A 27,713-nucleotide genomic window follows, 5' to 3' on the forward strand; every position below is an offset into this window, starting at 1 on the left:
GTAGATAGAGCTTGAAGAGGACATTCTAATTGTCAAACCTCCGCCAACTTTGGAGTTTGTTTGCAAAAATTTATCCATGCGCCCATTTTGGTAGAGAGAGGTAAAGTCAAACTCCTTAAAGGGCCCCTTTGTGAGTCCAAATTTTGCCTAATGACATAGAGGGTGAACTTAATTGATGGTAGCAACATAAAAATAGTACTCAATAACTTGGCATGAACAATACTTTTGCAAGAGAGAGAGTATATTAGAGAACATGACAATAGTTGAGGACCGGATTTACTTGGAGCCGGTCCCCCCTCCAAAACGCGTTTGTATTATAGATTCTCCCATCAAGAAAGACTTGATACTATACAATCTTTATGTTCCTTGTGACCTAGGTGATGCAATGAAAATGGAAAGCTTCATGCATCACAAGCATAACATAAAATTTGCAAAACGCATTAACTATCCCAAGCCTTAGTCCCAAGGCCTCAAACACCTTCGAAGGTGGAGAGAGCTAGCGGGGAATGGGGTAGGAAGAGGAAGAAGAATCATCCATAGGAGAATGAAACAGTTCCTCACTTATCATCTCTCTTCTTGCTTAGCATAGCATAATAGCATAGTAATGAAGATGAAAAAGATGGCAAGCTTAAGCATCCAAGCATGGATCTTGGTTGGATTTGCATTCCATATCCAAGAGTGGTGGTGTAGGCTCTCCACTTCTCAACAAACTTGGAGAAGGAGATGGAGCTCTTGCATTTTGCACTCCACACAATGAGAGAATGTGTGTGTGTGTGTGGGAGAGTATACCCCCTCTCACGCTTGATCCACCTCTCTCTCTCTCTCTCTCTCTCTCTCTCTCTCTCTCATAATATTTAATTATATCATTTGGACATGTGTCCTCTTTTTCCTCTTTGAGAGAAAGAACTTAATTATTTATTTTTATGCATCTAAATTCTCATTGGACCCCTTTAAATCATATCCAATAGGATTCAAGCACGTCATGATGGCCACATGTGGGGGATTTTGACATGTGTCTTTTATGTTTCTTAAGTTATTTGGTTTGAATTGAACACTTCAAGCACTTAGTTATTTAAGCATGGAAACCGTTTATGCCTCTTGAGAGTTTATGTTTGAATTGAACACTTTAAGAACCTTAGTCATTTAAGCATATGAAAAGCACTTCAAGCTTGGGCAAGGTTCCCACAAACACTTAGCAAGCCGACAAGCACCTCATGCTTGGGTAGGATTCCCATCTCAAGGTCTAGCTTGCCTAAGGTCAAAGGACCTTTTAACACTATCTTTTGGAGGTCTTTAATGCAGTTAACCCTAAGGTATTTTAAGCTCCATTAGATGTACGTTGCTCTTTGATAGACTACCTCTATTTGGCTCCTCTTGGTCCCTTGCCAAGGTAAATCTAGAAGCAGTTATTACACGTTGCTCTTTGGTAGACCGTCTCCTTTTGGACCCCTATTGAGATGCAACCATTTCTCCTTTTGGTCCCCTATTGAGATAGGTCTAGAAGCACATATCTATATCCTAACTCTTGTTCCCCTTTTATCTTCCCATATTAAATGATCAGTTTAATATGAGAAAATCATTTGGTATAGTTAGATATTATATTTTATGGAATTAAAGTGCTCTTTATGAGCTATGCACGTTATTATGTCTGGTCGGGCAATCTGTACTCACTTTGAGCATTCAAGAAATCTATAAACAAATACATGCAAAAGGAAAATGCACACTCTTACATGAGGGCAGATTGCACCCAGTACCCGTGTACGCCTTCTCTCCTCTCTTCTCGCTTATGCTGGTGTAGCACTCCCCCGAGCACTCCGCTTTAGGAGGTACACTGACACGTGCTCTTCTTCTCTTTCTTCGGCTCTCTATCACTCAAATTGTGCATAGCTTTGATTATCTGGATATGTGATTCATTAGGTACGTAGATTTTTGGATTTTATGGTCTGGAGTATGGTGTTTTGTGTATTTTGCAAGGACACCTCGCCTTCCGTTTGTAGAAGAGAGAGAGAGAGAGAGAGAGAGAGAGACGGCGCTAACCATGGAAGTTGTCACCCATGCTTTCCCCCCCCCCGCTCATTGATTCATGTGTCCAGCCATAGCTTGACTTCCCCTAGGCCAACAACATCTACTCCTATAGGGCTTCTCACCTTATCCTCTCTTTGCTTTTGAACTCAGTGTAATGGTAGTCTTTGGTACTTCAAATGAGGCCGAGGTGCTTGTGGCTTCTGTGTCCGATGTGCCTTCCTCTACAGAGGATGAACAATTCATTGATCAATCCATCAATGCAGATAAAATTCTCATTGTAATAGGATCAATCAACATTCACCGGCCAAATCTGTCTCTCAACCCAACACCCCCCCTCTTCTATACACAGGCCATCGCCCAGCTCTTGAGCAGATCCTCTCCTTAGTGTTTTGAATCGCTTATAGAATAGATTGCTTCCCTCTACATTTGCTAAAAGCATGTAGCACATGCCCCTCCTCATTCAAGGTCTTGTTACCATATACATGTGGTAGTGATGTGTGTGAACACACTAGGACCGCCGGGGCATTTTTTCCCTCTTTAGGAGGTTTTTTCCCCCGTGCATTGTATATACGCCCATCACTCTAGGGCTATCTATATTTCCATTGCACACTAAGTAACACACTCTCTATTGTGTGCCTTGAGCTTCCTTCCTCTTCTCCAAGCTGTGTGTGTTTCTCTGCAACCCTAATTCCAAAAATTGGTATCAGAGCAGGTCACGTCCTCCCGGGCTTAGTCGCCAGCTGCTCCAGCACACGCCTGCTCACTTTCTCCGATTTCAATGAGCTTTGGCGAGCGTTCGTAGGTCGACAAAAATTTTGGGTAAGCTCATAGAGCTTGGTCTGCTCAGAATTTTGATTTGGGCTCATTTCGGCCTCCGTTTCCACTACAGGCAGTACTGCACAGGCTATTTTGTCATTTTGTGCAGAATTTCTGTCAGTGCCGTTTTTTGCATAACAGGCGCCTTACAGTCTTCTACGGTTTGTGCTATATAGCACAGGTTGTTCCCGCTCCGTTTATCCTATTTTCGGGCAGTTTTCACATCAGGTGCAGCATTTACCATGGCTGACAACAACAACACAGATGTGTTCAAGATGTTTGCTGCTGAGGACAGGTTGGATGGGGACAACTACCCTATGTGGGCTTATATGATGCAACATGTTCTTGTGTCAAAGGGTGTCTGGAACATTGTGCAGGGCATTGATGTACGTCCTGGTTCTGAGGATGTAGGCGATGTTGAGGATGTTGCAGGTCTTGCTGCAAGGATTGTAGCTGTTAGAGTTGTTTTGCCTACGGCAGAACAAGCTCGTTGGGATGTTAAGGATGCGCAGGCTCATGCATTGATTGCGTTGTCTGTGAAGCGCACCATTGTTCCTCACATCCGTTCAGCAAAATCAGCAAAACAGGCTTGGGATATTTTAGCAGGTCTTTATGCAAGCCGCAATGAGGCTAAAATTGCTTTGCTGCGTAAAGAGCTGGAGTCGAAGATTATGCATGAGGAAGATGATATGGACACTTTCCTTGCTAGTGTCAAGGATATCAATGAGCAGCTTATTTTTGCAGGTGAAGTCATTTCAGACATTTCCCTTGTGCAAACTGTTCTTGATGCCTTACCAGATTCCTACCAGACTTTTGCTAGTACTTGGAGACTCATGACCCAAGGAAATCTTGAAGTTGTCAAGTTTGATGCATTATGCACATTGCTGTTGCAAGAGTCACTTTCCAGAAAAAACAGGACTAGGCAGCGTGCAGTTGAACATGCTTTTATTGCTTCTCAAAGAAAGGGTGGTAACAACAATGCAGCCACTTCTTATGGTTCTGCTGCGAGTGGCAAAAATTATGTTCCTAATGCTTCTGCTGGCAGTACTTCGTCTGGCAATTCTGCTGATAAGGGCAAAAAGAAGATGTGTTGCCATTATTGTAAAGCCAATGATCACTTGATCAAGTCGTGTCCTAAGTTGAAGGCCAAAGAGGCTAAGAAGAAAGAGGGTGGTTCCACTGCAAATGCTCGTTCCGCTACAAATGCAGCCATTGTTGAGTCTTCTGTGAAAGGAGACTATGTTGCTGATGTTGATGCAGAATGGGCTTTTAGCGCAGAGTGCACTTACAATCTTGCTGTCCATGATGCATGCTTGTCAGTTGCTGCAGATTCACATGTGTGGTATTTCGACAGTGGTGCTACAAAGCACATTACCTCACATCGTGAATTGTTTACCTCTCTCGAGTCTGTCCCTCATGGGAATTCTGTCACTTGTGCCGACAACGCCTCTTATCCAGTTCAGGGAGTTGGAAATATTGTGCTCACTGTTGCTAATGGCAGTTCCTTCACACTTGTTGATGCACTTTATGTACCTGGGATCAAGAAGAATCTCTTGTCTGTATCCGCAGTTGCTAGACTTGGACTTGTAGTCAAATTTGTGGATGACAGATGTACAGTCCATGATCTCAGTTTTGGTGATGAAATTGTTGCATCTGGGCTTTTGTGCCGTGGGCTGTATAAGCTCACTTTGTATGACAAGTGTGGACAAAACTTTGCAAATGCTGTTGCAGATTCAAGGGCTATTTCAGATACAAAACTTTGGCATGCACGTTTTGGTCATCTGAATTTTGCCAGTTTGCTGCGTTTGCAAAAATCTGATATGGTTGCTTCTTTGCCACCTCTTGAAGCACCTGTCAAACATGTTTGTGAAGGCTGTATTTTGGGTAAGATGCAGCGTTCTAAGTTTCCAAAGGATGGTTCAGTTCGGGCCACATGCAGGTTGCAGCTTGTGCATAGTGATGTTTGTGGGCCCATGCAAACTCCGTCCTTGGGCAATTACCTGTACTTCGTGACTTTCATTGATGACTACTCCAGGCATGCATGGGTATTTCCGCTTAAAGCGAAGTCCGAAGTTTTTATGTGCTTCAAACAATTTCTGGCTATGGCTGAAAATGTCTCGAAATGTACTATGGGCACCCTCCATTCCGATCGAGGGGGGGAGTATATGTCTCATGAATTTAATGCATTTCTGGCTAGTCGTGGGATAAAACACCAATGTACAGTGCCTTATACACCTCAGCAAAATGGTGTTGCTGAGAGGAAAAACAGTTCACTGACGGAAATGGCACGATGTATGGTCAAAAGTCAAGCTTTGCCGCATTCTTTTTGGCTTGAGGCCATTATGTGTGCCACTTATGTACTTAACAGGTGTCCTACGAAAGCTTTGCAGTCTATTACTCCATATGAAGCATGGCATGATAGAAAACCTTCTATTGAGCACATGCGTGTTTTTGGCTGTTTGGCATATGCTTGGTGCCACAAGTGCAGCGCAGAAAATTGGATGATAAGGCTGTCAAATGTATTTTTGTTGGTTATAGTGCTGAAATCAAAGGTTACAGGTTGTATCATCCGCAAACAAAACGTATTTTGGTTTCTCGGGATGTAGTGTTTGTGGAAGATTCTATTCAGCCCTTGCTCTCATGTACTAGAGACAGTAATGTAAGCTCACAGGACATTTATGACACTTTGTTGCCTCTTTTCAGTGGTGGAAATACGAATGTAAGTTCCAATGAGGCAAATGTACAGCCTATGGGGGTTTCTGAAAATGTTTTAGATCAACCTATTATTGATGCAGATGTAGATGATGTACTTGATGAGGAAAGGGCTGAAAATGAGCAGGCTAGAGATATGCCAAAATGGCTGGTGCACACTTTGCGTGACAGTAAATTGGATGCACCTTTGTCTAGTTGTACTCGTTCAGGCTCTCACCATGCATCTTATGCATCAGATTGTTATGCTTTGGCTGTGTCTAGTTTACATGATGTTGAGGAGCCTCTGTCTTTTGATGAAGCACAGAATTCAGAAAATTGGATGGCTGCCATGCAATCAGAATAATATGCACTTATAGAGAATGACATGTGGACTTTATGTGATTTGCCTCCTGGCAAAAAGGCCATTGGTACGAAGTGGGTTTACAAGTTGAAACGCAAGCCGGATGGTGAGATTGATCGCCATAAGGCTCAACTTGTTGCAAAGGTTTTGTTAGGAAATAAGACGTAGCTAAATAGATAATTGAGTAGATTACTTAATGGAGAGAGACAGATTTACATACACGAGATTATAGAGTAGAGAGAGAGAGAGAGAGTACACACGATATACGTGGTTCACCCAATGTGGGCTACGTCCACGGGAAAGCAGCCACTCTATGGCTTTAGTACTTCAAAACAAGAAGTAATTTACAAAGGGATTATACCCTTAATGGAGCTCCCGCCTTGCTTCACTCTCACCACCTCACACTCACCTTGTTGCATCAACTTCACACTCTGAAATGTGTGTAGAAATGGTCTCCTTTTATAGGCCAAAAGGGCTGCCCTCTCTTATGAGAGACAGCCATGTGTAGCCGCCCTTGTGCGAATAAGTCCAAATCGGACCCTCCAATCCGCCCATGTGTGGCCGCCCTTGAGAAGACAAGTCCGCTTTTGAATTCGGCCACCGGCCACCGGCCATTGACTTCCGACCACCGGCCACCGGCCATTGACTTCCGACCACCGGCCATTGGCCATTGACTACCGGCCACCGGCCAACCGACCGGTTGTTTTCCGACCACTTTCCGACCGCCGTCCGGCCATAATATTCCGGCGAAAAGGAATATTCCCGCGAAAAAAAAGTCTCGGGGGCGGCCTTTAAAGTTGCCCCTGATTCTTGTCCGTGAAAATTTTGGTTTCCGGTGAGTGATTTTCCTTCACGCACGATGGCTTCTCCTCATAATGGGGGCCTTACAAATGTGCGCTTTTACCACAGAAAATTACAAAGGGTAAATCAGGCTCCATACTTAACAGGTTTATGCACAGCAAAAGGCATAGATTATGAAGAGACTTTTGCTCCCACTTGTCGTATGACTACTGTGCGTTTTCTATGTGCATTGGCAGCTCATTTTGGTTGGGATGTACATCAATCAGACATTGTTACTGCTTTCTTGAATGGTGACATATTTGAGGAAGTTTATGTAACGCAGCCTCGCGGTTTTGTCATAAAAGGACAAGAGGACAAAGTGTGCAAATGTAACAAGGCTTTGTATGGGTTGAAGCAATCTCCTCGTGCTTGGTATGAGAAAGCTGACACTCATTTGGTCAAACAAGGCTTTCGTAACAGTCCAACAGAAAGCACATTGTATGTAAAGCGTGAGGGTGATGTATTTCTCATCGTGGTTCTTTATGTTGATGATTTGCTGATCACTGGACCAAATGAGAGACATATTGCTGAATTTAAGGCTGATTTGAATGCTACTTTCAAGATGAAAGATTTGGGGCTGTTGCATCATTACTTGGGTATACAGTTTAAGCAGTGTGATGGTGGTATTGCCTTGTGTCAGAAAAGTTACATAGAGACATTGCTATGTAAGTATGGACTTGAGGATTGCAAACCTATTGCCACTCCCATGGAAACAGGTTTGAAGTTGAGTCTACATGATGCTGGCGATCCTGCTGATGTCACTCTTTACCAAACTGCTGTTGGCTGCCTCATTTATGTATGCAACACGAGGCCGGATATTCAGTTTGCAGTCTCACAGGTCAACAGATTTATGCATAGCCCAGGGTCTAAGCATTGGCAGGCTGTCAAGAGGATTTTCCGCTACCTTAGTGGCACTTTACATCTTGGCTTGTTTTATCCCAAGGGGGGATCATTGCCGCCAGACTTATATGCTTTTTCGGACTCAGATTGGGCTGGTTGTTTTGACACGCGAGTGTCCACAAGTGGTTTTTGTTTCATGCTTGGCAGTTCATGTATATCATGGTTGAGCAAGAAGCAACCTACTGTGGCCACTTCGAGTTGTGAGGCTGAGTACAAGGCAGTCTTCACAGCTACGATTGAGTGTGTATGGCTCAGACGCCTTATGGCTGATTTGGGTGTTGGACAGGACACTGCCAACACTATCTACACTCACAGTCAGAGCGCATTGGCAGTTGCGAGGAACCCAGTTTTTCATGCTCGCACAAAGCACATTGAGGTGCATTACCACTATGTCAGGGAGAGGCTCTCAGCAGGAGAGATCAGCTTGGCTTATGTGCCAACACAGGACAACCTTGCAGATCTTTTCACAAAGGCATTGTCTCGTGAGAAGCTTGAAGCTTTCCGCAAAGCTTTGGGCTTACTCCCCTTTGTGGACTCATCCTGTCCTCAGGGCATGGCACTTCCCTTTACTCATGTGCCAGCTCTCGTTCACCGCATCACTCCAGGGGGGATTTGTTACCATATACATGTGGTAGTGATGTGTGTGAACACACTAGGACCGCCGGGGCATTTTTTCCCTCTTTAGGAGGTTTTTTCCCCCGTGCATTGTATATACGCCCATCACTCTAGGGCTATCTATCTTTCCATTGCACACTAAGTAACACACTCTCTATTGTGTACCTTGAGCTTCCTTCGTCTTCTTTAAGCTATGTGTGTTTCTCTGCAACCCTAATTCCAACAGGTCTTGATAGTGGAGGGAAAATGCCGCAAACTTGAGGATACCGTTGCACGCTTCGGGAATAACATCGAACAATTGTGCAATGTATGTCTGCAGGCCAATCAAATCATCAAAAATATTGTTATACTTTTCATATACCACTTCCTCTCCTTTTGGCAATCTGTATGTCGATTCAATGTGAAAAGGACTTCTCAATGTTTGAAGCACCTCCTCATTCACTTCCCGTCTTGTTTTATAAATAGAGAAAGGGTTTGGAAGGAGAGTGTGCTTGATGTGAATCTTTTTAACCTGTTTCTGCATAAACCTGAGTAGGAGGAGCTAGGAAGTTAAACCCTTTCCTAGTGAAATAGCACTACAAATGATGCTACATACTTGTAAATGGAAGCATATCCCTTATTGGATAACCAACTTCATCCAAAATTGAATGAACATCCCGTGCATGGAGTTGCTTCTCCTTTAAAATATGTAAAGCTGTTTGGCAACAATCTTACCATAGTGCTTGTCCACCAAGAGGCCAGCGATGTTTTTGCGATTCAATATGAGGCCATAAGGGGCCAAGGAGCTGGTTGTGTTGTAGTCCACTTCCTTGTTGGGATGAAGCAAAGATCTGTGCATGCATGCCAAAAGTAAGAGATATGTTTGAGAGTTTATGAATATAAACGTAACAAGGATAGATGCACTTAGTAACAAGGATAGATGCACTTACTGGATGAGATGCACTCTTTCCTTGATTCTTCTCCAGCCAAGTTCCTGATGTCTTGTAGTCTTCTTTCTCTTTGGGGAAGACCTAGCACTATTTTTCTTTCTTTGAGTTGTTTTGTAAGCTCTTTGATGGTCTCCTTGCTGCCTGCAACCCATTGAGCACATTGCACAACTTTCTGGTGTAAGCGCATATTCTTGTTGCATGCAATCTCTCTCTCTCTCTCTCTCTCTCTCTCTCTCTCTCTCTCTCTCTCTCTCTCTCTCTCTCTCTCTCTCTCTCTCATTTCAGAACATCATTTCTTGTGGCCAACTGCTTGTTGTAGCCATATAAGCCATTGGGGCCATCTCGGACATAGTTCACCAAGGAAGTTATATCCTTGAAAGGTGGACTGGAGTTTGTGACATGATGCTTAGGATACATTCTTCTATCCAGCCAAAAAGGTCCACATTTTTCGTGCCCTGTGATCTAAAGTTCTCCTTTGAAGTTTCGGAGATGGTGTTTTGTTTGTTTTTCTTACAAAGGGGCTTATACTTTCATGAGAGCTTTATGTGCATATGATATAGGTCTCTCCAATTCCTTGTACAAGTTCTTCGTGGAGAAGCTATAAGAGTCGACGCAGACATGACTAATCAGAACTGTCTCCGGAAGGAGGTGAGGCAATGGAGGAATTGAATTTCAATATTCGTACACTCAAGAGCATGTAGGAGGGAATGGGGGGGGAGAATGAGCTGAGAAAGTAGAGCATAGTTTTCATAAATGCAAAAGAGATATTTGGCATTGAAGTCTTAGTGGCTGTGGAGAATGAAGTGCTATCATGATTGGATTACTTTTTGGGTTTTTTTAATGAACGTATCTGGCGATGAAAAATATATTTCAATTTTTAAAAAAACATGTACGAAAAAGGAGAAAATGAATTTGCTATGATCTCTCTCTAAAGTGACATGGCATTTCTTACGAGGCCCAAATTTGAGGCCAAATTTTTCCTAATGTCTCACTCCTAACGAAGTAAAATTCTCTTTGTCCGAAGTAGGAGCGGGTAGATGGGTGGTCGGTTGATCCGACATAGGGTATGGTGCTCTCATGATATTTATTTTTTTAGTTTCAAGTTATGACTTGTACTTATTTTTGATGGCATAATTCATGGTCATTTTAATAGGGGCATCAAAAGTTCTCTCATGTGCTCTCTTGTGTCCAACTGTGCACTATATTTCACCCTCCACTATTCTCTCTTTTTTTCTTTCATGTAAAAAGAAGAGATGTTGGGGTAAAGGCGACGTGCTTTTGCTTGGGGCCGGACATCCAATGTTCGGCCATCCACTGGCCACTACCTTCCTTTTTTCATGTACATATATATACTGAATAAGGGGCTCCTCACTTTGAGGTATGCTCCACCCACACAATTGTTACCATATACATGTGGTAGTGATTTGTGTGAACACACTTAGGACCATCAGGGCATTGTTTCCCTCACTAGGAGGTTTTTCCCCCCGTGCATTGTATATACGCCCATCACTCTAGAGCTATCTATTTTTCCATTGCACACTAAGTAATACACTCTCTGTTGTGTGCCTTGAGCTTCCTTTGTCTTCTCCAAGCTGTGTGTGTTTTCTTACAACCCTAATTCCAACAATTGGTATCAGAGCGGATTACGTCCTCCTGATCTTAGTCGCCTGCAGCTCCAGCACACGCCTGCTCACTTTCTCTAATTTTTGTGAGCTTTGGCGAGCGTCAGCAAGTCAAAAAATATTTCAAGTAAGCTCGTAGAGCTTGGTCTACTCAGATTTTTTATTTGAGCTCATTTCGGCCTCCGTTTCCACTACAAACAGTGCTACGAGGACGATTTTGTCATTTTGTGCAATTTTTTTGTCAGTGCCGTTTTCTACCTGACATGTTGCTTACAGTCTTCTACGATTTGTGCTATATAGCACGTATTGTTCACGCTTTGTTTCTCCTCTTTTTGAGCAGTTTTCACATCAGGTGCAACATTTGCCATGGCTGACAACAACACAGTTGTGTTCAAGATGTTTGCTACTGTGGATAAATTGGACAATTACCCTATGTGGGCTTATATGATGCAACATATATTGTGCAGGGCATTGATGTACCTCCTGGTTCGAAGGATGTAGGCTATGTTGAGGATGTTGCAGGTATTGGTGGCAGGATTGCTACTGCCAGAGCTATTTTGCCTACAGCTGAGCAAGGAGGTAAAAGATGTGCAGGGTCATGCATTGATTGCGTTGTCTATGAAGCGCACTATTACTGCTCACATTCATTTAGCAAAACATGAAAAACAGGCCTGGGATATTCTGATTGGTCTTCATGCAAGTCACAATGAGGAAAATATTGTATTACTGCGTATAGAGCTGGAGTCGAAGATTATGCATGAGGAAGATGACATGGACACTTTCCTTACTGGTGTCAAGGATATCAATGAGCAACTTATTTCTACAGGCAAAGTTTTGACATTTCCCTTGTGCAGACTGTTCTTGATTCTTTGCCATATTCTTACCACACTTTTGCTAGTACTTGGAGACTTATGACCCAAGGAAATCAAAAAGCTGTCAAGTTTGATGCATTATGCACATTGTTGTTGCAAGAGTCACTTTCTAGAAAAAACATGACTAGACAGTGTCTAGTTGAACATGTCTTTATTGTTGCTCAAAGAAAAGGTGGCCCAACAACAATGTAGCCACTTCTCATGGTTCTTCTACGCGTGGTAAATCACCTGTTCCTAATGCTTCTGTTGGCATCAATTCATTTGGAAATTATGGTCAAAAGGGAAAAAAGAAGATGTGTTGCCATTATTGTAAAGCTAATGATCACTTGATCAAGCAGTGTCGTAAGTTGAAGGCAAAAGAGGCTAAGAAGAAAGAGGTTGGTTCCACTAAAAATGATGGTTCCACTATAAATGTATCTATTGTTGAGTCTTATGTGAAAGGAGACTGTGATGCTGATGTTGATGCAGAATGGGCTTTTAGTGCAGAGTGTACTTATGATCCTATTGTCTATGATGCATGCATGTCAGTTGCTGTAGATTCACATGTGTGGTATTTTGACAATGGTGCTACAAAGCACATTACCTCACATCGTGATCTGTTTACCTCTCTTGAGTTTGTCCCTCATGGGAATTCAGGTGCCTTGTGCCAACAATGCCTCTTATTCAGTTCAGGGAGTTGGAAAGATTGTGCTTACTGCTGCAAATGGAAGTTCTTTTAAAATTCTTGATGCATTGTATGTACCTGGGATCAAGAAGAATGTTTTTCTGTATCTGCACTTGCTAGACGTGGTCTTGTAGTCAAATTTGTGGATGACAGATGTACAATACATGATCTCAGTTTTGGTGATGAGAAGTGTGGGCAAAATTTTGCAAATGCAATTGTAGATTCTAAGGCTATTTCACATGCAAAACTTTGGCACGCAGGTTTTGGGCATCTGAATTTTGCCAGTTTATTGTGTTTGCAAAAATCTGATATTGTTGCTTCTTTGTTGCCTCTTGAAGCACATGTCAAACGTGTTTGTGAAGGCTGTATTTTGGGTAAGATGCAACATTCAAAGTTTCCAAAGGATGGTTCAGTTAGGGCCACATGCAGGTTGTAGCTTGTGCATAGTGATGTTTGTGGGCCCATGTAAACTCCATCCTTGGGCAATTACCTTTACTTTGTGATTTTCATCGAGGATTACTCGAGGCATGCATGGGTGTATCCGCTTAAGGTGAAGTCCTAAGTGTTTTTGTGCTTCAAGCAATTTTTGGCTATGGCTGAAAATGTCTCAAAATGTACTATGGGCACCCTTCGTTCAAATCGAGGGGGGGAGTATATGTCTCATGAACTTAATGCATTTTTGGCTAGTCATGGGATAAAACATCAATGTACATTTTCATATACACCTCAACAAAATGGTGTTGCTAAGAGGAAAAACAGGTTTCTTATTGGAAATGGCAAGATGTATGGTCAAAAGTCAAGCTTTGCCACATTCGTTTTGCTTGAGTCTATTATGTGTTCCACTTATGCACTTAAAAGGTATCCTACAAAAGCTTTGCATGGCTCCATATGAAGCATGGCATGATAGAAAGCCTTCTATTAAGCACATGCGTGTTTTTGGTTGTTTTGCATATGCTTTGGTGCCACAAATGCAGCACAGAAAATTGGATGATAAGGCTGTCAAATGTATTTTTGTTGGTTATAGTGCTGAAAGCAAAGGTTACAAGTTGTATCACCTGCAAAAAAAGCGTATTTTGGTTCCACGGGATATTGTGTTTGTGGAAGATTCTATTCAGCCCTTGCTGTCATGTACTGGAGACAATAATGTAAGCTCTCATGACATTTATGACACTTTGTTGCCTCTTTTCAGTGGTGGAAGTTCGAATGTAAATTCCAATGAGGCAAATGTGCAGCCTATGGGGGTTTCTGAAAATGTTACATATCAACCTATTACTGATGCAGATGTACATGATGTACTTGATGAGGAAAGGGTTGAGAATGAGCAGGCTAGAGGTATGCCTAAGTGGATGGTGCACACTTTGCGTGACAGTATATTGGATGCACATTTGTCTAGTCGTACTCATTCAGGTTCTCTTATGCATTAGATTGTTATGCTTTGGTTGTGTCTACTTTATGTGATGTTGAGGAACCTCTGTCTTTTGAGGAAGCACACAATTCAAAAAATTGGATGGCTGCCATGCAATTAGAATCTGATGCACTTATAGAAAATGACACATGGACTTTATGTGATTTGCCTCCTAGCAAAAGGTCATTCGTATGAAGTAAGTTTACAACTTGAAACGCAAGCCGGATGGTGAGATTGATTGCTATAAGGCTCGACTTGTTACGAAGGTTATGCACAACAAAAAGGCATAGATTATGAAGAGACTTTTTCTCCCACTTGTCCTATGACTACTGTGCGTTTTCTATGTGCATTGGCAGCTCAGTTTGGTTGGGATGTACATCAGTCAGATATTGTTACTGCTTTCTTGAATGCTGACATATTTGAGGAAGTTTATGTAACGCAGCCTCACGGTTTTGTCAAGAAAGGACAAGAGGATAAAGTGTGCAAATGTAAGAAATCTTTGTATGGGTTGAAGCAATCTCCTCGTGCTTGGTATGAGAAGGCTGACACTCATTTGGTCAAACGAGGCTTTCGTAACAGTCCACCAATAGAAAGCACATTGTATGTAAAGCATGAGGATGATGTACTTCTCATTGTCGTTCTCTATGTGGATGATTTGCTGATCACTGGACCAAACGAGAAACATATTGCTGAATTTAAGGCTGATTTGAATGCTACTTTCAAGATGAAGGATTTGGGGCTATTGCATCATTACTTGGGCATACAATTTAAGCTGTGTGGTGGTGGCATTGCCTTGTGTCAGACAAGTTACATAGAGACATTGCTATGTAAGTATGGACTTGAGGATTTCAAACCTATTTCCACTCCCATGGAAACAGGTTTGAAATTGAGTCTTCATGATGTTAGTGATCTTGTCGATGTCACTTTTTACCAAACTGTGGCTGCCTTATTTATGTATGCAACACAAGGACGTATATTCAATTTCAGCAAATTCATGCATGGCCCATGGTCTAAGCATTGACAGGCTATCAAGAGGATTTTTTGCTACTTGAGTGCCACTTTACATCTTGGCTTGTTTTATGCCAAGAGGGGATCGTTGCCGCCAAACTGACACGCTTTTGCAGACTCAGACTGGGCTGGTTGTTTTGACACGCGGGTGTCCACAAGTGGTTTTTGTTTCATGCTTGACAGTTCATGTATCTCATGGTTGAGCAAGAAGCAACCTACTGTGGCCACTTCTAGTTGTGAGGCTCAGTGTAGGGCAATCTTCACAGCTATGATTGAGTGTGTATGGCTCATACGCCTTATGACTGATTTGGGTGTTGGACGACATGACACTGTCAACACTATCTACACTGACAGTCAGAGTGCATTTGCAGTTGCGAGGAACCCAGTTTTTTATGCTCGCACAAAGAACATTGAGGTGCATTAGCACTATGACAGGGAGAGGCTCTCAATGGGAGAGATCAACTTGGCTTATGTGCCAACACATGACAACCTTGCAAATATTTTCACAAAGGCATTGTCTCGTGAGAAGTTCGAAGCTTTCCGCGCTTTGGGCTTACTCTCCTTTGTGGGTTGATCATGTCCTTAGGGCATAGCACTTCTTTATACTCTATGTGCCAGCTCTCGTTCACCGCATCACTCCTAGGGGAGACTTGCTACCTTATACATGTGGTACTGATGTTTGTGAGCACACTTAGGACCGCCGTGGCATTTTTTCCCTCACTAGGAGGTTTTTTCCCCTATGCGTTGTATATATGCCCATCACTCTAGGGCTATCTATCTTTCCAGTGCACACTAAGTAACACACTCTCTGTTGTGTGCCTTGAGCTTCCTTTGTCTTCTACAAGCTGTGTGCGTTTTCTTGCAACCCTAATTCCAACAACAATGCACTCTCTTGTCCTCTCCCCTTCCTCGCACACACACATCCGCGCACCGTGCACTTTCAAACGTTATCAGATCCTTGCTTCATTATGCGGTTTTGATCACTTTACCGTTATTGCAAGTTGCTCAAGACTCCAACTTGATGCCAGCTTGTTGAATCTCTTGCTGCTCCGAGCTATCCTCGATTTAGCTCGATTTCTATAGATTTACTAACATTGTTAGCCCGCTGCAATGTGTGTGTGTGTGTGTGTGTGCGTGCGTGCGCGCGCCTACAACCACATTGAAGCCCAAACTACTGCCCTTAATTCCTACTCACTTTTACCAGCGCTACTTAATGAATTCCAATCTTTGCCTCATGCTCACGAGAGAGAGCATTTAGTCGTGCATGACATGTCAGTATACTCCATAGAGATAGCGGTGGAGCGGGATTGCTCTAGTGAGACACAACAGGTGTTGTCAGATTCTGCATAGACAGAGGTAGAGCTGATCTACTCTCTAGAGCCACACAGAGAGATGACGAACATGGAGTTCTTTGATATTCTCATGCTAGAGGATGATGAGTTGATGCCAATACACATAGTTATGTCTATGGATGAGAGGGATGTAGCTATCTCAGTGTCGACGATGACACATCCATACGTGATGAGTAGTCCTAATGATGCAGTGCACGTAGATAGTGTTGAGGAGGCTAGTGCAGCCACGTTTGTGGAAATTTCGTCAACGTCCGGGTGTTTCATGTATGACCTACTAGTGTCGAGGCCTGACGTAGTAGCTACAATGGAAGTATTTACAGCAGGGATTGTGAATTGTACGATGACTGACACTATCATGATGCATTGTGGAGCTATGTAGACCGTACAGAGTTGTCTGCGGGATTTACATGCAGGCTCTACCGTGGATACACACGCTCGTCTATCACTAGAGCCATTACGGCTGTGTGTAGATCGAGTGAGCGAGCGAGTGGACGTATGCTGAGAGAGTCTCTCACTTGTTTTCTTGTACATACTCATTATGGCTTAAATTCCATGCTATATTGAGTGCAGAACTCCCTCCTCACGTCTCTGTTTTATAAAAGAAAGAATTAAATCGTATATACTTTGGATACACCCATGGGAAGGGGATCTCTCACTCTCTCTATACACACAAACACACATGTACACATGCATGTGTGCATTATAAGCTACTTCTACATCTCTCATTGTTCTGCAATGTGCAAGTTACAATTTGGAAGGCGACTTCACTAGGATTATTTATACTTTGTGCTTCTCCATTTCTCATGATAACTACTATACTAATGTGTTTCATGGCCTAATTAGGTTGATTGATGGGGGACATGGCTTCAATGGAAAATACATTCTTTCCATTGGGCATTGCCATATTTATGCATGAAAGAGCATTGATAAAGCTACCTAGACAAATTTGTGAGATGAATAACTTTTTGCTCGGTGACTAAAAATCCAAGATGTTCGTTCTCATGAGCAACAAAGCATTGTCTTCACTAAAAACACTTTACATAACTGCACTCAAACAATGCTCTACTTTTAAAGGTCGTCAAAAGCATGGTCTCCAACTCCATAGTATGTTTCATCCATTTTCTTTTGTTTGCAAGCGTGCTGGATTGTCTCCTCATTATCTTAGCTTAAACTTTGATATTCTCTCTTCCTTGAACTCCAGACTACTGCAACCACTTATAGACTATACCCTTTAAAAACATGTCTTGCCTATTTTTAAAACCACCTTCTTCCCACATGGCCTATTGCATTTGGCATTGGTTGAGTCTATGTTTCATTAGAGTCCAACCCAACACAACGTCTGCTTTAAACGTCGTCAAATGCAGCTTGATCGTTCGCCTCATCATCTCAGCGTATACTTTGATACTCCCTCTTCATGACCTTTGAAGCACAATCATTGATTAAGCAAATGGCTTTAGGTGCATTCTCTCTTGGATGCATTAGGCAAGCACCACCCTTTACATATAGGCCAATCAACACTAGCTTAAGCTTAAAAACTTTTAGACTATTCATTCATTATAGGCTTTCTTTGGTGCATTGATGATCTCACAAAGATGATTCATGGCATGCACAAGAAGGGGGGGGGGGGGAGAGAGAGAGAGAGAGAGAGAGAGAGAGAGAGAGAGAGAGAGATCTATGGTGCCCTTCAAGAGTGGTTCGTTGAAAGCATGGAAGATTGGTTGCATGCTTCTTTTGGTCACAATTGAGGAGCGAGAAGACAACTCTGAAGAGGGGAAGTATTTGTAGACATACTTCGATGCCATATATAATGACACATGGCAAGAAAAACCAGTGCCATTGCTAAGTAGCTCCTGAGTTGGAAACGGCATTGTTTGCCAGCCTAAAAGCACCTAGCCTCTCTATGGCTAGATTCACATCAAGCACCAGGAGAAAAGCTCGTATGTTACACACCAAGGAGCTCACATCAAATGGACCTTGCTGCTCACATTAGGCGGAGGCAATCAAAGTTTTCATTGCCATGTAGTGGAAGAAAATTGCTTCCTTTCCCCCCCCCCCCCCCCCCCCCCCCCCCCCCCCTTCTCTTTCTTCCACCCTTCTAGTGGCATGGAAAGATCATTTTCCCATTTTATGTAATACTTTTCAAATAAATAAAGATTATATTTTTTGTCCAACTTCCACCTTTCCACTATGTTCATATCGAGTGGAGGCACTAAACTCCCACTCCCTCTTCCAACCCCTCCTGTGTGAACAACTAGACGATGGAAGAGTGCAAAACAAACCTGGCAATTGGCATTTTGCGGCCCATCTTCCGCCTCCTCACTGTGAACCCAGCCTATGTTGTCATCATGGTGTATGGAACATCATGGCCCACCAAGTACTTATTTTCTGTATCAATAGCATATGATTCACAATTCTATTTTTAAGACATTCAAATAAATTTGAAATATAAGGCAAGCCATAAACGTAGGGCGGTTTGCAACTTGAATAACAAAATTTAAACATAAAATTATTGAATAATTATTATGTATTGTACAAATAAAGTGGCACATCACCTCCAGACCTAAGGTAGATGTGAAGGTGGACTCGTGGAGAGATAATCTAGTGGTGTAATAGGCGTTTATTACTCATTTAAAACGTACGGTGCATGAAATTTATTTCACGCTCGAGTAGCTTTAGGCCTGCCCTTTAGCTGTGACTTGGTTGCGCTTTCTGCTTTTCAATGGTCTATAACATGCTTTTATGGGTTCTTTCTGCTTTTAGTCGCTTGCCTCCCGTCTTGGTCTTGGCTGCGCGCTCTCTTTGAGCCCCCCCCGCCCCTCCGCTCTCTCTCTCTCTCTCTCTCTCTCTCTCTCTCTCTCTCTCTCGTGTTTGCTATGGCGCTACAGAGGCGCCCTGGTAGCAGTAGCAGCGCCGCTGGGCAGGAGGCCTTTCTGTTGCGGCGCCCCGGCCATGGCAAATTGGGGGAACCCACTGCAGTTTACGCCAATCACTTCCGAGTACGCTTTGAGGGAAAGACCATCTTCCATTACGATGTAACCTTCTTTCTTTCTCTCTCTCTCTCTCTCTCTCTCTCTCTCTCTCTCTCTCTACTGTAGCTGGGATTCTTTTCTGAGCTTTGAATGTTCGCCAGGTCACAATAGAGCCCGACCCCCCAAAGGGGCTTCATCGGGCGGTCTTGAACCAGGCTGTGCGGGAACACCAGAGCCAGCTGCAGGGGAAGGTTGCCTATGATGGGCAGCGAGCCCTCTATACGGCTAGGGAGCTTCCTGAGGTGCTTGAAATGGAAATAGAGCTATCACAGGACGAGGGTCCAAAGAGGTAATTGCACTATCTTGAGAGAGAGAGAGAGAGAGAGAGAGAGAGAGAGAGAGAGAGAGAGAGAGAGAGAATATTGTAGCAGAGATGCTGGAGAAGCACCGGGACGCTTTTATACTGCCCAAATGGCTAGGTCTTAGTGATGCCTTGGGTTCTTGGGTTTTGGCATTAGTGAATATTCTATTCTAGTTTAAATTATTCTAGAAATTTGTGATTGGTTGGGCCCAAAAAAACCCATTTTCTTGGCCTTGTTTTTTTAAGGTCATTCCATTGAGACAACTGAGATAGCATTTATGGCTAAAATGCCCAAATTTTGACCTTGAAAATCAAAATCCATTGAAGTTATAACCGCGATTTTCCATTTTCAACCGGGAAATTTGCTTTACAAACCGGGAATGCTCATGCTACAATTTATAACTGTGCCTTGAAATGTGAAATGAATGGAGGTCATGAAAGGGAAAGGTAGTGGAGGATTGCTTTAACCAAGGTGTTGAAGGAAACTTTTATTTGGAAAGAAACTTTTATTGACACTATAAGAACGTTTCCTTACAAAGAGGAAGGAGGGTTCACACGGCTGAATTTTATAGTTTTCTTCTACTTTTAGATTCTATCTTAGATTAATTTATCTATTTCCTTTCTTTGCAATATTACAATCATAAGCGTAGGCGCCTCGTGATTTTATCACTTGGTGAATAGATGCCCAATGTAGTCACATCTGTTCAAGCTTAGAATATCCTTGTGTTGCGAAATTCGTCAAAGTCGATGACATGGATGCGTAGCGATAGAGAGAGATTTTCATCAAACAAGCAATGAATTAGATGATTAAACAATGGGGGTTGGATGCTACATTTATACTAGTTGGGGGTGCAAATGTCCTATCAACTACCTTACTCTTGTGCTACTTTTTCTTATTTAATGCTTTCTTTAGTGCTAGCCTTCATTATGGTTGAGTGTGCCCTGCATTTTTAGAGTTATGAGAAAAAATCAGAACGTAGATCTTTGTATTAATGTATGCTGGTGTGTGTGTATGTGTGAGCCTACATTGGTACCTAGTTCTACACCCACTATTGGGCATTGAGGACGTTAGTGGGGATGTAGTAGTATTTAGTCAATACTATGCATGATGGAGCTGATGGACATATTGACTTGTGGATGACCAACATGAGTCTGTACCATGCACTTTCCTTTAAAGGTGAATCTAGGCTTATTCTTGATTCATCTAGGTACATGTTTTAGTCATAGTAGACATGCAAACTTCACGTTGAGAAGTTTTTGTCCGAGTTACGACACGTGCGTATGTCCTATCAACTACCTTATTCTTGTGCTAAATTTTCCTACTGGCTGAATTTGCCTTGCATCTCTAGAGGTATGATAGAAACTCAGTGCAGAGATCTCTGGGGTTGTATGTATGCTCGTGTGTGCGTGTGGTGTTTGTGTGTGAGCATACATTGGTACCTAGTTCTACAACCACTATTGGGCACAAAGGACGTTAGTGGGGATGTCGTAGTATTTAGAGAAACTCAATACAGTGATTTGGGATTCTGGGGCTTTATGTATGCTTGTGTGTGTGTGTGTGTGTGTGTGGGGGGGGGGGGGGGGTGGGGGTGTGTGAGCATACATTGGTACCTAGTTTTACACCCACTGTTGGGCACAAAGGACGTTGGTGGGCATGTAGTATTTAGTCAATACCATGCACGATGGAGCTGACAGTCATATTGACTTGTTGATGATTGCCATGAGTCCATGCCTTGCACTCTCCTTTAAAGGTGAATCTGGGCTTATCTTGGATTCATCTAGGTACAAAATAACAAATAGGATCACATTGGGTATTCATTTGAGATGCATAAACTGTAACGCCCTCCTTGCAGCTCATAGTGGACAAGTAGGAAGATTAAGTCGATGAAGAAGCTACCATGGACACCCCTAGAGTTGTAAGGTGCAGCGGAAGGTCTTGATGTGCTGTTGGTTGGAAACGCTAGGCGTCCTGCCGGTCTTGCTAAGAAGGTGCACTGTAAGTTGGTTGACTTCTGCTACCTCTTTTGCTAGATAGTGCTAGCGCTATGTTTCTTTTATAGAACTTAGCAAATTTGCCCTACTCAGTTTTCCAACAAAGTCACTTATTAATAATAAGTGAAAAATGGATAAATAGGAAAAATGGGTTCTGGGCATTGTAAAATGCTAATGATGGGTACTGATTGTCATGCTGATTATCATGCTATGTGCAACCAGAGGATATGCAACTACTTTAAGTGCTTGGACATGTACGGCCTGCGCACAGGCTCACAAAGGTGCCAGAACACTTCCTAAGTTGACCTGAACCGTGGACCTGAAGTAGCTTGTCCACATGCACATAGAGTTAGATGTGCACGTGGCATTCCCTCCTTTTCAAAGTGAGGTATTGGTACCGAGTTGTATGACGTCGAGGGAGAGCGCCAACAATGTCTGGAATCCTAGGAAGGACTCTTCGTTGGCCCACTCTCATGCGTGGGTCGTGCGATACTTGAACTTCGAAAAGGTCTGGCCGCACCGAAAGTGACACAAAGGGATTTGTGGCTGCTTCAATGCTCCAACTTCGGCAATGGACGTAGGTTCACCCTCTTCAAGAATCTCCGAGGAGGAAAATTTCTGAAACCACTTCCAACACAAAATCATGAACATACACATTCCATGTAGTGACTGGAAAAATAATATGCTTCCTAAAGGTCTGTGCATGCAATGCAGATGAACAAAGCGACGGAGTGTCAAACCGTTCACCAAATACATGCAAAAAATGGGGTCCAAACTTGACTTTCTGATCTAAATCTATCAATTGTGGCAAATTACAATGGAAATGCCGATGCTTGATGGTCAATCTTTCTTGTGCTCGTTCTGAGACTGTGTCATGCCAAGGAAGAGACATGAAATGTGAATTCGTTGAATGCAAACTTTTCTTCTTGTCAAGAGTGATCCGCATACATCCGTGCTCATCTATGAGTGAATCATGTGCAGCGTACAATACGATATGCCTATGAAAAGGGAACACATAAAGACGGTGACGAAAATACAAGAAACCGTCACGAATGAAACACTCGATAAGCATGTTGACTAATCATGCAAACACACAATACTTCCTGGGTGATTTCTTTGGACCTCGGCTCGAGAGCCAAGATCGGTTCTGCGTGATTGGTCGTATCTGCAATGAGGTTAGCTTCACGAGAAAAATCATCAACTAAACCATCATCCTTGTGAACAATCACATCTATATCATACAAAACATGTGTGTCATGCTGTGGAAAAGGAATGACTCAGAGTGTCCTTTTCTTGGTCTTTCTCAAGTTTCGTGTCATGTGTCTTTTCTTGTTCTTTGTCATGTAACAAATCATGCTTCTCTAGAATGAGATTATGTGTTTTATCCTCGTCCAAAACATGAGAATGAAAGATTAGTGACAGATGGAATCTTAGTGTCACATTGAAGAATCACGAGAGGTGTTCCTTCAACTGCGAGACTGAGAGTTTTCTTTCCAACAAACTTTTGGATTATGATCTTTAAACCACTTAATGCCAAAAATCACATCGTATCCTGAAAGAGGAGAAATCACAAATTTTTGAAAAAAACGGACATTTTGAATGGACACGGTCACATTGGGACATTCATGCGTAAACGAAGAGTGCATGCCTGGAGCAATCCCAGAGGCCGCAATGGGATCAATGGGTCGAGCTTCTACACGTGCGCTCTTCACGAGAGCTAATCACATCATACCAGAATCAAAGAAGACTAAAATGTGTTGACCATTTACATAACCATAACAATGCATGAGAGATGCATCGGCATGATCGTGAGAAACTTGGGACACATTAGTGTGCTCTCTGATTGCATTAATAGAAGATGTGAATTCTGTGTTCCTTTGTGGGTTCTTTAGGTTCGTTCCTAGGACAATCGCGTCCTATGTGACCCTTAGTGTGACATTGATAACATCTTCATTCCTTAGAATAAATGACTTATTCTTCTGCCGTTATGTATCTAAAAATTCCTTGTGCGGCTTTTTCATCCGGGGTGAGCTTAGGTTTAGCAGGTGTGTTAGCTTTATCCTTTTAGAGAAAGACATAACTTGCGTACCATTTTGCTTGAGACCGCGCCAATCGTTTTTCAACCGTGCTAGGTATTGAGGTGGCATAAACTGCGCCTTGAGTTTGTCTTGGAAGTTGGCCCAATTGAAGGAAAGGGGTGTGCCTTCTTTGGCTTCCTTTAGGTGCGCGGTCAACTGTGCCTCTTGCCATGCGTGATACCAATTAATGGCATCATCGGCAAGGTACATGGCTGCCGTCAAAACCTTGCTATTTCTTGTCTTCTTAGTTGTCGCAAAGTAAGCATTAAATTGATGCAACCAAGAATGAATAATGGTAGCATCCATCTTACCGTTATACTTACTGAACGTCAACTTCTCAGTGATGGGGTTGTTGAAGTCCAAATCTCTGCTTGTGCTACTTGATGAACTACCAACATCTTTGACCGGCTCGGGCTTCGAGGTGAGTACCTGTAGGACCAACTCTTGCATGCGTTGGTCTCTCTGCGCCTCACACTCTAACTCCAAGGCCGCTTGTCTTTCTTCGATCGCCAAGCGCGCTTGCTCACGCTCACGCTCCAAGGCTACCCTTCTGTCTTCGGCTGCCAAGCATGCTCGCTCGTGCTCATGCTCACACTTCAAGGCTACCCTTCTGTCTTCGGCTGCCAAGGGTGCTTGCTCGCGCTCACGCTCCAAGGCTAACCGTCTTTCTTCGCGCTCGCGATCCAATTTTGCCTTTCTTTCTTCGCGCTCACGATCCAAGATGACCTTTCTTTCCTCGGCCGCCAAGTGTGCTTGATCACGCTCGCGATTCAAAGTGGCCTCTTGTTGTAGCATCATGTCCATCATCGTCTTGACCAAAGCCTTCATAGGATTTTGGTGCAAATTGTGGCGTAGATGGGAAAGGGAGAGGGTCGGAAAAAAACCCTCCTGGTGGGGAAAATTCTTGACCACCTCCATGTTCATCACCTTCATGTAAAGTATCCATTCCACTTCGGGTGATGACCATACACTGAGATCTTGGGTACTTAAGTTCACGAGGAACTTGGGTTCTTGAGGTTCTTGAGGTCTTTCTTTAGCTTTCAATGTGTATTAGAGAAGGCTTTTCTCTTACCCGAGCTCTACTCTTCCCTGCGGTCTCACCCCTTAGTGGCCTTGCACTCACACCAAGGTTGCTTTTTCCCACCTCACGTCGATTGGCCGAGCTAAGTATACGGTCCGCTCTTTATTATGAGTGAAAAGAGGAACAAGGGGAGGCCGGACGAGCCCTTCTTTCTTGGGTTATCTGTCACTCTTCAAAAACACGATTTGGAATTGACACGCCCAACTTGACTTGGGTTACGTGCGACCGCAACAAGCAAAAAAATTTCTATGGTTCTTTCCTTGAGTGATACAGAACACTGCTAAAGCTCTGATACCAATGTAAGGTGTAGTGGAAGTGAATGTTTTAACTTTGCTCAAGATAAGTGCTCCGAACTGTGCTCAAGGGTTCCTTTTACTTACGAAAGGGAGAGCCTTCCGTTCCTTAAGTGAGAGAGTGCAAATGATCAGAAACAAAGTGAATGCCATTGTGAATGAAGGTGTTGAGAGAGAGAGAGAGAGAGAGAGAGAGAGAGAGAGAGAGAGAGAGAGAGAGAGAGAGAGAGAAGAATACGACAACAGACAGTTGTCAAACCCTCCTCCAAGGGCCCTCCTCTCTATGGCGAGAGAGGTGTATGCTATTGATTGCACAAATCTGGTACAATGGTCTAGATGTAATCGACTTATCGACGATGTCAAGCGACGATAATGACGACGTTGACGAGACGGGCTGAAATCTGAAAACGCTAGGGCTGAAAATTGCAAATCTGCTAACTGCTGAATTTTGACACTCTGTCGGCGAAGACGGCGATGGTGACGACGCGACGACGATGCGTTGATGTTGAAATCTGCGGACAACGGCCGATTTGACTGTACGGCAAGGATCTGTTGCGGGTAGGTGAGATTCGCTAGGCTAGGGGCTAGATCTGTTGTCTAAGTGCTGGAAACCGAAAACGCTGATGCAATGGCCTGATCTGACGCCAGAAAACTACAAAACGCTAGGCAATCTGCAAAAACACCAGGTGAATTGTAGCCAAAACGTTGGTCTTGATCTGCTATTGGCTGGAAACGGTAGGCCTCCTGCCGGTCTTACTGAGAAGGTGCACTGTAAGTTGATTGACTTCTAAGTTCTGTTGCCTCTTCTGCCAGATAGTGCTAGCGCTAGGTTTCTTTTATAAAACTTAGCAAATTTGCCCTACCTAATTTTGGAACAAAGTCACTTATTAATAATAAGTGAAAAATTGATAAATAGGGAAAATGGGTTTTGTGCACTGAAAAATGCCTATGATGGGTACTGACTATCATGCTGATGATCATGCTGTGTGCAACCATAGGATATGCAACTAGTTTAAGTGCCTGGATATGCACGGCCTGCGCACAGGCTCACAAAGGTGCCATAACACTTCCTAAGCTGACCTGAACCTTGGACCTGAAGTAGCTTGTCCACATGCACATAGGGTTAGATATGCACGTGACAGTAGTGGTTAACTGATGTGCTTTGAAGTTCGACACGTGGGTTGAAACATCAATGACTTGAACTACGGTGCATGTGTCCAAATCAAGTATGGGAAGCTCCAAATGTCCTTGCTAATAAAGCATGTTGCGGTAACCACCAACAAACTAGAAAGTTGGAATTTTGCTAGTGTAGTCTGTGCCACACCGGTAGACTCTGTTGAGTCCTTGGTACACCTTTGCCTTCGTCCTTTTGCGAGGTTTTGACTTTGCCTTAGGATTTGCAATTTGAGACAAATGACCACACTTTCCACAATTATAACAATTTCTTCGGGACTTCTTTAGTTTCGGAAGCAGATTTGAACCTTGCCTTGGGAGATTAAGACATTTTCCTCAATGAGAGAGGAGCTGAGATCATTGAACTCCAACTTTTTCTTTGTGATTTGTAAGCGTAATGCCCTTGCCAGCATCTTGTACTCCTCGGGCAACTTTGTAAGTACCAAGGCAATTAATTGAGTACTAGTCAATGTATTTTTCATAGCCAAGGGTTGATCGTGGATCACCTTTGCCTTTTATCAAGAAAGACTGCATAGAAGTCTGGGCTTCAAACTTGATGGAAAATATATGTCCAAGAAGGGTGACCACTTTTATGGTAGAGTCTTGATCAAACATTTCTCTGAGCTTTGATCATATTTCACTTGTAGTTTTTAAAGTTTGTATGTCAGGTGGAGCGGAAGTGTTTATGAATTTAGCTCGGATCTACTACTCCGCACAAACACAATGGACACTTTACTTCACTTAAAAGAATTGAACTGAAAGAAAGAGAGAGAGAGAGAGAGAGAGAGAGAGAGAGAGAGAGAGAGAGAGAGAGAGAGAGAGAGAGAGAGAGAGAGAGAGAGAGAGAGAGAGAGAGAGAGAGACCCCGACGCTCGATGGGAGGCCATACGAGTAGTTGGCTCCCGCGGGAAGCGTCGTTGTGTTGACCCCCGTTTCGCTTCCACTGATGCTGTACTTTGGAGGCTTTGGGTGTGGGAGGGTCATGCCCTATCTCAGCTTTATTGGGACCCAGGAGAGTGGCATTGGCCTCACTTTGACCCCACCGGTGCACCTGTATCATTCTTTGAGTACACTGTCAGGATTGGAAGGCTAGCATTGATGAGACAGAAACCAGAGCAGCCCACTCGTATGCGTTTCTGGTTACATTCAGGCCTCTCCCATGCCTATCTGCAGCAGTTTTGGTCCGCCATCTTGGATTTACATGCGGCCCGTCGTATTTCTTTTTTCATGCCGACGATTGCACATGCGGGACTTCCAGTTGGGACTTGGCTAGCTACTATGGGTCATGATCCGTTATGTACTCGCTGTCCTTTGCGACTTCTTGAGTCACCTGCACACTGTCTTTGGTCATGCTCAGCTTCCCATGTAGTGTGGCTTGCAGTTTGCTTTCTACTTAGCAGAGCAGGTGTTCAGCATGGATTTCTCACTTGGGGATCTGTCTCATGGTTGATGGCGATGCCCGGCCCGCATCTTTTCTACGAGGGCTCAGACACAGATCCAGCCTTCATGCTTACCTCGACTCGTTATCGGCGAGGGACTTTGGCTATGCTATTGGCAAGGGGATTCTCAGACACGTGATGAAGTTTTTTCAGTCATCACTAGTATTACACTATGGAATGTTTGGAGAGCTCGATGTCTTCACATTCTAAGTGCAGCTCCTCAGCTC

At 43.3% G+C, this 27,713-nt stretch overlaps 1 protein-coding gene across 1 annotated transcript in view; it reads left to right on the forward strand.

The window, feature by feature from the left end:
• The first annotated feature begins 18,814 nt into the window (after window positions 1-18,814).
• LOC147436695 (protein argonaute 1-like) overlaps window positions 18,815-27,713 on the forward strand; it is an 88,679-nt gene continuing 79,780 nt past the window's right edge. Inside the window, exons 1-2 of the mRNA XM_086489511.1 lie at window positions 18,815-19,132; window positions 19,231-19,418. Coding sequence (XP_086345637.1) covers window positions 18,974-19,132; window positions 19,231-19,418 — 347 coding nt within the window. The 5' untranslated portion in view covers window positions 18,815-18,973. The remainder of the gene's footprint in view (window positions 19,133-19,230; window positions 19,419-27,713) is intronic.

The sequence above is a fragment of the Adiantum capillus-veneris genome, chromosome 18, assembly GCF_014529385.1.
Source record: "Adiantum capillus-veneris isolate H3 chromosome 18, ASM1452938v2, whole genome shotgun sequence".
Lineage (NCBI taxonomy): Eukaryota > Viridiplantae > Streptophyta > Polypodiopsida > Polypodiales > Pteridaceae > Adiantum > Adiantum capillus-veneris.